At 40.8% G+C, this 14,090-nt stretch overlaps 1 protein-coding gene across 4 annotated transcripts in view; it reads right to left on the bottom strand.

The window, feature by feature from the left end:
- Positions 1-2,512: 2,512 nt before the first annotated feature.
- Positions 2,513-14,090, bottom strand: part of Tut7 (terminal uridylyl transferase 7) — a 57,401-nt gene continuing 45,823 nt past the window's right edge. For 3 of the 4 annotated variants that reach the window (XM_074052614.1, XM_074052613.1, XM_074052611.1), the window contains 4 exons: positions 11,329-11,654; positions 8,887-8,945; positions 8,484-8,547; positions 2,513-3,502 (listed from right to left, as the gene is read on the bottom strand). In XM_074052614.1, the coding sequence (XP_073908715.1) occupies positions 3,435-3,502; positions 8,484-8,547; positions 8,887-8,945; positions 11,329-11,654 (517 nt within the window). In that variant the 3' untranslated portion in view covers positions 2,513-3,434. The remainder of the gene's footprint in view (positions 3,503-8,483; positions 8,548-8,886; positions 8,946-11,328; positions 11,655-14,090) is intronic. The other variant, XM_074052612.1, reaches the window with a different exon arrangement.

The following is a 14,090-nucleotide window of genomic DNA, read 5'->3' as shown; positions in this document are numbered from 1 at the left end:
TGATCTGGAAGGGCATGTATGGAAACTGAACTGCCTGAGGTTAGGGGCTTGCCACACAGCTGGAAAACTGACAGGGCCAGGCCCCAAGTCCAGTGCCACACAGGGTGAAAAGTATGCAGTATTCTTGATTGCAGTTGTCCAAACATGTTTGGGTTTAAAGCAAAAGTTCTGAATACTTAACAGTTTCCTGGGAGGGCTACTAAACTATTTAGTTTTGCAGATGAACCCCACTCACTTATCTATCTAGCCAAGATTTTGTTGCACTTGGTAAAGATTTTTTTTTCTTAAAAAACAATATAGCCAGGCACTGGTGACTCACATCTGTAATCCTAGATACTCAGGAGGCAGAGATCAGAGAACCACGGTTCAAGGCCAGCCTGAGCAAACAGTGCAGACATACAAGACCCTCTTGAAAATACCCACCACAAAAAAAAAAAAAGGTCTAGCAGAGTGGCTCAAATGGTAGAGCACCTGCCTAGCAAGTGTGAAGCCCTGTGTTCAAACTCCAGTATTGTGGTGAAAAAAAAAAAAAGTGAAGCATAAGGAAAAACAGACTAAAGTCATCTTTGAGCATTTAAAAAACATTAAACCTGCACAATGCTGATGCCCTCTGCAATGAGCAAAAGTGTAGATTAGGGCCTCTGGACACTCCCATAAAATAGACTTCACATTTTGGTTTATTCCTGGGAGAACCTTGATAATGGGCACTGCTGGCATGTGTTAAGACAGATGGCAGCAGTACTTGTGACAGCTTCGCCCTGAGAATTGGATACCTGCTGGGAGCACACACACTTGCACAGTAACTGGTGTCCAGCAGAGTCAAAGGCAATCCATTCTCCAGGTCTTTTGCAAAACACTGCTCACTGTCTCACAGTTCCAGTGAGGAAGCAGAAATACAAAAAGGTGAGTGTAGTGCTACACAGCTGTAATTGCATCAGTCGGAAAGCAGAGGCAGGAGGCTCATGAGTTCGAGTTCAAGTTCAAGGTCAGCCTGACTGGGTTCCCTAAGCAAGGCCCTGTCTCAAAAAAAAAAAAAAAAAAAAAAAAAAAACCCTAGCCAACCATGGTGGCTCACGCCTATAATCCTAGCAAAGATCAAGGTTTGAGCCCAGCCAGCGCAAAAGTTTAGGAGACCCCCATCTCAACCAATAAAAGCTGGGCATGGTGGTGCCTGTCATCCCAGCTAGGGAGGAAGCATAAATAGGAGGATCACAGTCTAGGCCTGCTGGAGCATAAACGCTATCTCAAAAATAACCAAAGCAAAAAGGACTAGAGGCAACCTAGTACTCCCCCACACCAACATTAAAATTTTCTCAGAGAACTCACAATACATTGGGCAAAATTAAAAGAAACGTATAAAAACTTTTAACATTTTTTTTTTTTTTGGCAGCACTGAGGCTTGAAGTCAGCACCTCACAGTTGCTAGTCAGGAGCTCTATCACTTGAGCCAGTCCCACCAGTCCTTTTTTATGTTGAGTATTTTTTTCAAGTAGGGTCTTGTGAACTATTTGCCCAGGCTGACTTTGAGCCACAATCCTGATCTCTGCCTCCCAAGTAGCTAGGATTACAACCATGAGCCACTGATGCCCAGCTCTTTTAACATCTTTAAAAGGATATAATACATGGATCTATGCAAAGTAAAAGTCACTCTGTCAAACCAGTCATGTGGAGAATAAACTTGAAAAGTTTTTGTAGCATAATGAAAAGATAGAGGGTGGGGTATTAAGAAATGACAAGTTATCAAAATGAAAACTAAGATCGTTTCTCAAAATTAGTAGGGAGGGCCACACTTGAGGTGTGGCTCAAGTGGCACAGTGGCTGCCTAGCAAGTACAAAGCCTAGTTCAAACCCCAGTACCAACCCCCCCCCACCCCGCCAAAAGTATGAAAATACATTGGTTTACTTTTGTTTCAGTCACTGGAGACATATTTCTAGATCTGAGGCAATTTTGTTTCTTAATTATAGGGCTAAGAAAAACACAGACGCACCAAGCTACAAGAGAACAAAAATTAAGCTGCTGTCAGTCAGCTCTTCTGCTTTTCAATGTGTGAGTAGAGCCACATGGCCAGGCTCTTGCATGACTGAAGGCAGGAGAAACCAGAAGGGCAGCAAGGAGAGAGGATCAGGCAGCCCAGGTCATACATTTCATGAGTATATGTTCAAACCCAGCAACAATCGCTAATTTAAATTTTTTTTTACCATGACTTCCAAATCGTGAAGTTCTTAGTTCTGATTATTCTTTTGTAGCTGAAGTATGTTTCCAAATAATAGTTTTAAAAATCAGTGCACACAGCATGTATCTTCTGAGTCCTTGCCATCTAGGACATTGCCAGAGAGCTCCCTGCCCCTCAGCTTGTCCTCCTACACCAGTATCCCCCCAGTACCTGGCACATGGTGAGTGGCCAGGGACAGAGGAGCAACGCATACATCCTATGAAAGGAGATGTGTGATGCCAACTCCTTATTTTCCTAATGAAACTCAGGACTTTCACTAGAAAATAATGTGAGTAAAATTACAGGTTGAAAGTTTGATTTTATTTCAAAATGATAAATAAACCTAGGCATAGTTCTGACCAAGTACTACTTCAGGAAGGCTTGTGAAGTTAAACAAAGTTCCAAGAGGGCTCCAGTCAGACCCAGAATGATACCAACCAGGCTTGGGATTGCAGAGACAGCCTCTCATTCTCAGAGGTTCTTAAAAGTTCTCCATCCTAATTTCTGAATAGCATAAAAAGTAAAAAGCATTCTACCATTTTTCTCTTCAAAATGTGTTTTTACTGGCAAACAGGACTACTTATTTTCCTGACTTCATTTTTATGAGTAGCGAGTTCTGTCATCAGACTTAAAATTAGAGAGGGAAACATCGGAGATGTCTCCGTGGCACTGGGTACCAGCGAAGGCTCCACAGCTACACGTGTTCGTGTTCGTGTTCATGTTGCCACTTCTTCTATAAGGAGAATAAAATCATGTTTGCAGACACTGGGTACAGCAGTAGCAGTTCACACAATTTCATATGCTTCCACACAATAAATATCATTTCCCCTTTTTGAAACAAAAAAGGGATTTATAGGGGGAAGGGGGTTAATTTACTTGGGATTTGTCAGCACACCATATTCAGTATGCTTTGAAAGAATTAAAAAACCACAAAGCTGTATTCATTGAATACTGGCCCATAGTTACATTTTTTTTTTTAACCTGGCGTAAATACATACATCATGGCTTTCTATTAAAATCCTTAAATTTCTGGGGATTGATGGTAGGTGAGACTATATTAAAATTGTTTTTCCTCATTAGCAATTTCATGAAATTAAAAATCCAACATTTCCCTGAATGTTAAGTTGAAGCCTGATCTACGTGTGTCCTGTAAAATGAACCTAATTTTCCAAGTGGACGGGGGAGGCCTGAGTGGCACTGACAGTGCTGCATTTTCTTCCCTCATGATTCCTGCTGGGTCCTCTTCGCTGAGGCTTTTCCCTGAGTCATGTATTTACTGGAAAGGCTACCTAGAGGAGGAGAAAACAAAACCCAACTTAAGTATAACAAGCTTTACCATACCAAAAGTCGTTCTTATTGTTAATTATTTACAGAAACTACCCACACTAGAAATGACCGCTTGATTTGAATCAATTAGGCAAGATAAAAAACAGTACATATGACATATATTAAACATATGCTTAGTAATTTCTTTTAAATGCAGGCAAGTTGCTAGAGTGATGTTGTTTTGACACATTTGCATGTCCACTATTTCTATGTGTCCACTATTTCAAAGGGCCAGGTGTAAGTTTTTTGTTGTTGTTTTGTCTTTCTTTTGCAGGAGGGTAGGACTGGGGTTTAAATTCAGGGCTTTGTGCTTACAAAGCAGACACTCTACTGCTTGAGCCATACCTCCATAGCCCATTTTACTCTGGTTATGTTTTTGGAAATGGAGGGGGGAGCTGGCCTCAAGCTACAGTCCTCTCAATCTCAGTCTCCCTAGTAGCTAGGATCACAGGTGTGAACCACGGGGACCCAGCTTGAAAGTTCTTCACATAAGTCAGTGTCCTCATTTGCAACCAAACAGAACAGACTTCAAAGAATTCTCTGGCTATAAAAATAAGTATCTTTCATCATTATTATACATATATAAAACTGTGGATGATGATAGTACACTATTGAAAATGACATAAAAGAAAAAAATAAAATTTATTTACAAGTGAAGGACTGAAATGAGAATTACTAATTCAACCAAAACACAGGATAGCTACTGAATAAAGAGAGGAGTCTGAATAAATACACCAATAAAGCAAAAGACTTGAGGAATTTTCAAGAAATTATGTATAACAACATACTAATATGTAAAGAAGGTTGTGTTTCAAATGATGGGGGAAATATGGGTTATTCAGTAACTGATATATGTCAAATATACAATGTTTGAAGGAGAGAAGGAAGTTAGTTTCCTTCACTCATTTCTAAATGAAATGCAGAGTTAAATGTAAATATAAAAAATTCAAAGTATTTATAAAATCATGGATGAAAAATTATTTCTTAAGCACATCATCATAACTAAAGGACTTATAATCCAATACAGAAAAGATGAACACTGAAAGATATGCAGGTGAAGAAAAAGCAATACATGAAAGAGAAAAAAATGGCAGGAGTATAGGTAAAAAAAATGTACTGAGCAGAGTCAAGAAAGTAAAGGTGAAAATTAACACCAGTAGTTTTCATCCATCGAATTGGCACAAATTAAAATGTTGACAAATTAAGTTCTAGGATATGTGGAAGTAACCCACATCCTGCTGGTGGAAGCTTCAACTGTGTGAACCAGTAAGAGAGTAATTCAGTAGTATCTGATAAACGTACGGCACTATGACCCTGTGATAACTGGCAACTACAAAAACCCTACAAAAGCTCAAGTTCATGGAGAGGCCCACAAGGATGCACACCCAAGTGCTGTTTGTTACAACAAAAACCCATACACAATGTAAAGGCTCACATACTGGGTAGTGGAAATATAGAATATTCTGTACTCCTATGATGGAATGCTATAAAAATCCTTAAATTTATGTATAGGAACACGTTAAACTTTTTAAATTGCTTGCTAACTAGACATGAAGAGGTACACTGCAGAACATTCTTATATTCTGCAATAAGCCACTAGAATGTAAAAATTCACCAAGGACATATATTTAGGAGTTTTTTAAAAAGCCCCAGAAAGATATTTAAACTTATGTAATAATAGATAATTGAGATTAGGGTGAAGTGAACCTAACCGAGGAAATGGGGCAGGATAATAGTAATCCAAGGGCACTTCCAATCATCTTAGTGATCTTTTATTTACAAAGGAAGATTAGGTCAAGTCATAGAGTGCTTGCCTTGCAAGGAGGAGACCCTGGGTTCAATCTCAAGTACTACAAGCAACAAAACTGCCAACCACAAAAAGTCGGGTCATTATATTATTTGTAGCTGTTTTATATTTTTCCCCAAATTTTAAATACTTCTTTAAGAATACTACTGATGTTACTACTTTATCACTTAAGCATGTAATCTACTACACTAACTGTTATTCATTAGTGCTGGGTATGTAGCTCAGTGGAGAGTACTCACCTAACATGCATGGAAGCCCTGGGTTACCCAGAACCAGAAAAAAAAAATTATATTTAACGATCATATAAAAAATTCATTGTACTTGATATAAAATTTTTGCATGTAAAAAGCCAAAACTGATACATGAGCAAACTTTTATGTAATCTACGGGACAATCTGCATGGCAAACACGTCCAGGTGAGGCTAAAGAACGATAAACTAGAGCTGGTGGTTGTGAAGACTGCTGTGACATGTCTGACAGAGCATGAATGAATTCCTATGTAGAAATAGAGATGAATGTTCTGATCCAAAACTCAAACATAAATATGAAGACATGCAAAGAAAGAGTCCAATGGCAAGCCAATGAAGTCAGTATGGGAAACAGTTGTCACTGATTCTCTCGAATTGCTAACAATTTGGCAGTATTAGCACTACAATCAACATGTGCATACTCATGATCATACTTTCAAGTCAGGATTTATCCTGACAAAGTAACCAAGCAAATACTAGTGTTAGGTAAACAGGGTCCACGTGTTCCCTTGCCTGCTTGCAGGCTTGTGGCAAGGACAGTTTTAAGAGAACTATTTCCAGCACTCCCATCACTGAGCTGCATACACACCTCACCCCACCTCATCCTCAGCTATTGCTGAGCTCTTCCCTAAAACTGATAGGACATGTACTCAAAACCTTGGGTTTGTTCTGGCATCACATTTCCTTCTAACTGCCCATTTACAATTACTCTTCACCCCACTTTATAAAAGAAAAACAAATATAGCCAAGCCATAGAATATTCTGGTGCATTCCACAGGTAAAAAAAAACCTGGCCTCTTATTGGGAGTTTACATAGACTTTTTTTTAATATTAGTGTATATTAATTGTACCAAAGTAAGAAATTTCATTATGAAATTCTTGACAAAGGTGCCAAAACATAGATTGGAGAGACAATCACCTCCTTAAAAAGTGGTGCTAGAAAACTGGATATCCACATGTAGAAGAGAGAAACCAGATCCCTATCTCTCACTCGGTACAAAAAATCAACTCAAAATGGATGTAAGACTGAAACTTTGAAACCTCTCTGAAAACATCTGAAATGTTCTCTTAACACATTTCAAGGGCTAGGCACAGGCAGTGACTTCTGAATAGGACTCTAATGTGTAAAATCGGTACAGGAATAATGTCAGTGCAGTCATAGCACCATGAGTCTGCCCTCTGCTCGCACATGCAAGTGCTGGTCCAAGTGCCTTTATGTGGACCCCCCACTTATGTGTGACCCCCTTGCACAGATGAGGAAACAGGCATGTGCCAGAAAAAGAGGGTTCTCAACTTCACAGAGCCAGAACCACACCCCACAGTCTGACTGGGACTGAAGTTCCACACTATGCTGTCAGGCTGGGCTGTAGCTCAGTGATAAGAGTACTGGCCTAGCAAGTGCAAGCCCCACAAAAAAAAAAAAAAAACCTCCCAAAAACCCAAAAACAAAGTTACTGAGGGTATCTGCAGACTATGAATCATGTTGACTTCACGTTTTAGAGTTGCATTTTAATACTAAAAATTTGATTAAGTCAATGTCATACTCCCTCCCACTCCCCTGCCCCAGATTTTGTCCTTTTCCTCTTAGGAGTCAAAAGTACACTTGAAATACCAGAAAAAAGCCTTCAGACCCTCACAGCTCCCCAACTTTTCATCATCTTTCCCCCCCAGGGCCTGGGCGGGGAGGGGCACTGGCCTTCCCACTCATGGTTGAGGTTAGACAGCCTCCAGTTTCTCTTCAACTTTACTGCAGCCAGATTTTTCTCAACACTTGAAGCTTCCATGGCTTCATAGTGCCAAATCCGCAGGTTTTCTTGGTCTACACCTAATCAGAGCAGTTCACACAGGGGTCAAGCCCTCCTCTTAGAAACACTGTTTCTGTATGGACTCTAGGATCTGACTGGCTCCTTCCTCCATCTCTGACCACTTTTTCTCTTTGGCTCTCTTGTTTATTTGCAGTCTCCTTTCTCTTTCCCAAGTGCACTTACTTGCTAGGTGACCTCACTCGGATACAAGGACTTGAAACACTGTCCATACACTGACAGTGTTCACAATTGTTTCTTCAGTCTGGAGCTAAATGCCTGGCTCCTCAACATCTCTGCCCAGGAATCCCACAGCTACCCTAAACCTACAATTGCAAAATTGACCTTTGTATCTCCCCAAATCATCTCAATGACATCAACCTCCACTCTTCAGGTGCTCAGACCTGAGATCCTCTCTGGCTCATTCTGTCTCATATTTTACCTAATTTCCCCTTGGTCAGTCCCTTCGTTTCATGATTCTTTGCTAAACGTCACTTATCAGAAACTTCCATACCCCACTGTCCTACCCATACTTTGTTTCATATTACTTCTAAGCTACACTGCCATAAGATTACTCTTTAGTACTAGCTTCTATTTCTCTTTACTGTCCATCTCTCCTGACAGAGTGAATGAGAGAAGGTGCTTTGCGTAGGCACTGTCCTCAGGGCGAGGGACTTAATATTTACTAAAGAACTAAATCAGTGAAACAGCTTGAGAGTAGAGTGCAGGAGGTCACGCTATTACTTCTTGTTTGGAGTATGGGAAACAATCTCCACTGGAAGACACACTGCTGGCAAGACTGTGGCAATTTCAAAGCAGAAATGAAAAGCATGGGAGAGAAACACATAATTAAAAACTGTGGTTCTTATTCAGGGGCTGGTATAAGAATCACCTGCAACATTTGAAAAGCACACTGAAGAAAAAGTTTAGGGGATGAAGATGGAAGCAGGGCAAGTGTGCTTTTACAAGTTCCCTGAGGGATTCTGATGTCTGACCCTGTGGAAACCATTGTCAAAGACAGTCTCGTAGGCATGTGGTAAAAGTATGCATAAAATAAAATAACACGCATTTTTTAAAAACCACATACCTGACTGGGGACTCAAAAATATGGTTGTTTTTTGTTTCTTTTTGTCTTCATGTAAAAGCACTGCCTAAAAAATGAAATACACTGGTTTATAAAACTGAAAGGAAGAGCATCAGAAAAGCCTAAAAACCAAAACCATATCCCAGGAGAGCTAAAATTAGGTATGTGGGAGGCGGGAGTTTGCAAATTAGTTGGAAAGTCAGACCATGTGTGCAGGAGAGCTTCAGCAAGGCCCTGCAATCCTGCCCCGCAAGCCTCTACACAGTCAGCACAGTATCAGGCAGCACAACGTGCAGCCCAGCCCACAGGAAGGAGCAGTGAGGGTCAGACAGAAGGAAGGCGCTGGCAGTGTTGGCTGAATGAGCAGGACAGAGAGGCTCCCTTCTCAGTTTTGAGCTGGGTTTACCTGGACAAATGTACCAGCTGGTCTCAAAGGACTAGGTGAAGAAAGGGATCCAGACAAACCTAAGAAACAAAGCAGCACTTTTTGTTCCTACTACAAATCGAAAGGAATAGCCTTGTTCTCAAACTTTCTCAGAAAGATTTTCTGCTGATATGAGAAGTGCCACAGAAACAACAGGGATAGGCATAATTGTCAGATGGGAAGAAACTGGTTATATTGTTAATTGCTACTGAGGGGAAGTCACCACACTCTAGCCCTGTCCTTCCCTTCTTATCTTGCTTATATGATGTGGTAAGGTATAAGTATTACATACAGATGAAGCCAGGTTTCTAGGTCTGCAAACTCTCTGCTATGGAACACCCTGCTCTGATTTGCAGCTGCCTGCTGGGCTGCCAGAATCATCACCCTTAAGTTCTGAGACCTGCATTAGTGCACACATTAAAACCTGCTACTAGAAAGAAGAAATCCATCAAAGCTAAGGGCACTTCACCACTTTCTTGTAGCAAAGAGGAATACAAGAACAATCTGCACGTGTTACCTGTAAACACAGACCTTGAGCTACAAAAATAACTTTGGTAAAACTGCCTTAAATCTTACCTGTACTGCATAGCACTCTCTCATTGAGAAAATGGGAATATTAAAATGCTGTTGTGAGAGTTATGTGAGACTATCCATTTAAAGTAGTTATGATCCTGCCTGACCCTGACTAGATGTTCAATGAATCTTATAAGTGTCATTACTGTAAAATTTCTTAAAATTACATTTTCTTCTTATAAAAGCAAATAATTTTATTCTGATATCTGTGCCCTGTCAGGGCAAAGTTGTGAGTTCCTTGCACATGGGGCAAGAACAATTTAGGGCATTTGAACTAGTCACAGCTGTACTTTCCACAATCATTTCAGCCCTGTTTTAAGAAATAAATATCTAGATAAAAAATTGTAAATAATTTCTTTCCACATAAAATTCCTTTAAAAAGTAGTATGGGAGCGCTAAGAACTCCCTGTCTTAAAAATCAAGATACACTGCATTGTTGAATATAGTAAAATGGGAGAGTATTAACTGTGTTCCAGAAGTTGTGAAAATCAGTACTCTAAGGAGAGTGTAAAGCACCCCTTTTCTAATGCTGGATGCAAACATATGCAATTAAGTTGACAGAAGCAAGAGTAACTACTGTCAAAACAAAACAAAACAAAACAAAACCTATTCCCCAGAGCTGCTTTTCTATGCTCATCAAATTTCTCCCACCAACACAGGCTTATTCTATGAAGCAAAGCCACAGTAAATGATTGCTTTGCAAATCATGACTTACTATACATATCTAAGGTGCCCTTACTCTTAATAGTCTGTGAAAAAGGTGACCACAGGGCTGGGTGTAGTGGCAAAATTTATAAGCCCAGATCTTTGGGAGGTGGAGATGGCAGGATTGCTGTTGGAAGCCAGCCTGGGCAAGAAGTTAGCAAGACCCTATTTGAATAATAAACTAAAAACAAAAACCTGGGAACTTAGCTGAAGTGGTATAGTGCTTGCCTAGCAAACAAGAGACCCTGAGTTCAACCCCCAGTATCTCAAAAAGAAGAAAAACTGATCAAAATGGACACTTAACCTATTCAATAAAAATAACCAACTTTCCCTTTCAGAGTTCGTCATGGCAACTCAACAGGGCAAGATCTGAGGGTTACTCTTCTGTTTCAGACAGGTCTCACAGTAAGTACTGTCTAGGCTGGTCTTGAATTCCTAGGCATAAATGCTCTTCTTGTGTCAGTCTCCCAGGAAGCTGGGATTACATGTGTGTACCACCATACCCAACTCAGATTTGTTGGTGATTTTGAACTGCTGACTGGTATTTTTTTCCTCATCCTAAGAATAATTATGCTCACTTAAATAGTTATTAAACTGGTAAGAGGTAAGCTGAAACCCTCCGTAACTGCCTTCTACAGATGACAGCAACTGTTGCCTGTGCAGCATATTTCCTTCTACCCCTTCTCTGTGCACCTGCTTCAGGGACAGATGAACAAAGTGTGGCTCACCTGTACACAGTGTGCCGTGAGACAACACTGGCTACAGCCCACCTAGTGGCCAGCAGTGCTCTGATTTCAAAAGTAGGATACTGAGCTGGAAAACTCTACTTGTCGCTTGTTTTCTGGTTCCTCAGGTTACATTTACAAGTATTGCGCATGAGCCAGCTTCCTTTCACTGAAAATCTTAGAAAAGCCCACCACATGACTTTCCTAAAACTAAATGAGCCCAGAATACGTGTTTAAATGGTATAGAGAATCAGAATTACAGGTCGAGGAGGGGGAAGAGTTTCCTTTCTTAAATACACAATCATCTTTGAGTACATGCATTTCTTAAAGGAATAAATGTAACTAACATGGAAAGAACTCTAACAGGGAGAGTTCCTTTGAGAGGCCAGTGCAAACATCAAGGTGTGGTGGACATCCATACCTAGAGAGCCTTTAAACTGTGGGCATTCCTTTTTAATGTGCCCTTCTCTTCCACAGATGAAACAGCGCTTTTCTCGTAAGTCTCTATCATCCTGTCTCTTCCACTTCTCTGCCGGTGGCCGGAGAACCTTCTCCCTGCCCAGGTCAGTGGCTGCCCTCACTGGCTTCGCTTTCTGGGTGGTGCCCTGCATGGGCTTCTCTTCTTTTATTGATACCTCCCTTTCTGTGTGCTTGTTTTGGATTTCTTTTTCCTCCTTGCTTCTTTTTTCTTTACTATCAGAGTATCTTTGGTTCAAGGAATCTTCCTGATCCCGCCGTCGTCTCACTCTGTTGAAAATAAAATAACAGTAGGAAAAAAATCTAAATGGAAACCTAACAAAATATCAAGACACTTCCAGGATTAAAATCAGGAATAGAAGGAATCAAAAGGAAAACCAAGGAGTTAACAAGCTTTGCTCCATCTTCTACTGTCAACCTCAACGCCCACAGGGGATTCATCCTTTCAGGAAACCCAAATCCAGATACTTGAGTCCCTCATGAAACGGTGTGGTGTGCATAACCTATGCGCCCCTTCTATGTACTCTACTAATGACAACTGATAATAGTCATGCTATGTGAACAGCTGTTACTCTTCCTTGTGAAGTTGTAATATGGAAAACAAGTCTGCACATCTTCCATATAGTTGCAGCAATTATTGTTCCAAGTACATCTGATCTGCAGTTGGCTGAATGATGAATATGGAATCCTGGTACACAGAGGGCCAACAGTCCTCTGGAACTCAGTTTATACTTCTTTTTGCTTAAGTGCTGTAAAACCAATTTTCACAACTACTGGAACTCTAGTTAAAGGCCTGCTTTGATACTGATGTGATAAACACAAACCATCAGTGGGGTGATTTCTGGAACAACCTTTCTGGCACATTAGCATTCTTCACTAGGCAGTGGAGAGCTCAGTTGTAAAACTTTAAGGTCACAAGCTGGCAATGGCTACAAGGAGATTTATTTATCTTCTACTTTGTCCTATATGATCATTGTCATTTGAGTAATTAATGTTTTTTTTTTTTTAAAGTAAATCTTTTTTGGGGGCAGCACTAGGATTCGAACTTAGGACCTCACACTTGCTAGGCATGTGCTCTACCACTTGAGTCACTTCACCAGCCCTTCATCTGAGTAATTAAAAAAGTATTAACTACAACTCCTCAATTCCAGATGGTGACTTATTTCAAGTAGTGTGTTTTTTAGTAGGAATATTATTGTCCAGTTAAAAACCACAGTACCACCCAAAACCTGTGTGTCCCAAGCACAGCTTGGGTGATGTCTCCCAGAAACATCACCAGAAGAAAGCAAGGTGCCAGACCAAGCAGCTGACCCACTAACAGCAATGTGCAAGAGTGAAGCTGAGTACAGATGAAGGGTGGATGAGGTCCCACCCCAGAGCCTCACCTCAGTATTGATGCACTAGAGATGCAGGTGAGGTTCTGGGGACTCATCTGACTGCTCCTAACAGGAAGATGTTTACCTTCCTCCCTTCTGCTATCCTTTCTGGAATGGCTAATTAGTAACTAGGAATATGACCAACGTGACCAGGCTGCCACCTATGCATATGAGATAGCCCTGATCATCTGCACCTAGAGCTATGTTTATCATTGGTTTATTTTTATTTATTTATTTATTTTCATTAATTCATTTATTTATTTATGGGCAGCACTGGGCTTTTGAACTCAGGGCCTCATCTTTGCTATGTAAGTGCTCTACATAGCCTACTTTACCTCAGGCCCTTTTGCTTCTAGTTATTTCTCACCTAGGGTCTCCTGCATTTTGCTCAAGCCAGCCCTGGACTGCCATCCTCCTACCTTCATCTCCTGACTAGCTGGTATTATAACTGTCCACCAAGATATACCAGCTTCTTATTTGAGATGGGAACTGAATAATTTTGTTTGGTTTTTGTTTTAACTGTTCTGTTTTGTCTTGTTAATGGTACTAGAGTTTAAACTCAGGTCCTCACACTTACTAGACAAGCACTCTACCACCTGAGCCACACCCATAGCTCTTTTTTGACTTTAGTTTTTCTTCAGGTAGGGTCTCACTTTGCCAGGGACTGACCTCAGACTGAGATCCTCCTACCTATGGCCTCCTGCATAACTGGCTTATTCTATGAGATAGGGTCTTGCTAGCTTTTTGCCTGGGCTGGCCTTGTACCATGATAAATCTCTACCTCCTAAGTAGCTGGGATTACAGGTGTGAGCCTCTGCTACCCTAACTTTTGGCTGGGCTGGCCTCAAACCATGATCCATATGGCTAGGAGGACAGGCAAAAGTGACTGCATGCAGCCCTGAAACCACATTTCAATCACATCACTTTCGTTTCAAAAATCTTAAATTCATCTGAGCTGCTGATTTTCATGCAAGCTAATTTTCTCTGTTACAACAGAACCACATTTATAAACTGGGACCAGGCTGGAAGTATGGGTCAAGTGGTACAGTTTTTACCTAGCAAGCACAAGAGCCCTAAATTCAAACCCCAGTACCACCAAAACAATAAACTAAATTAAAGAACAAGGAAGGAATAATAATCACTTTTATCCACCTCTGCCATGGTAAGTAGCAGCAGTGTCAGGTGGTGCTGCGACTGCTGGGGTGAATGGGGAGGAGTGAGGGAGACCATGGCTGCTGTGCTCTGTTGGGATGTCAAGAAGCTTGAAAACTGGCTTTCACAGCAAGAAAGGCTTGTGCTTACAGATGCCTTCTTCAGTGTATCACATTTT

This window comes from Castor canadensis, chromosome 13 (genome assembly GCF_047511655.1).
Source record: "Castor canadensis chromosome 13, mCasCan1.hap1v2, whole genome shotgun sequence".
Taxonomy (NCBI): Eukaryota; Metazoa; Chordata; class Mammalia; order Rodentia; family Castoridae; genus Castor; species Castor canadensis.
Note: the sequence above shows the minus strand (reverse complement) of the source record. Positions and strands in the feature narration are given on the sequence as shown.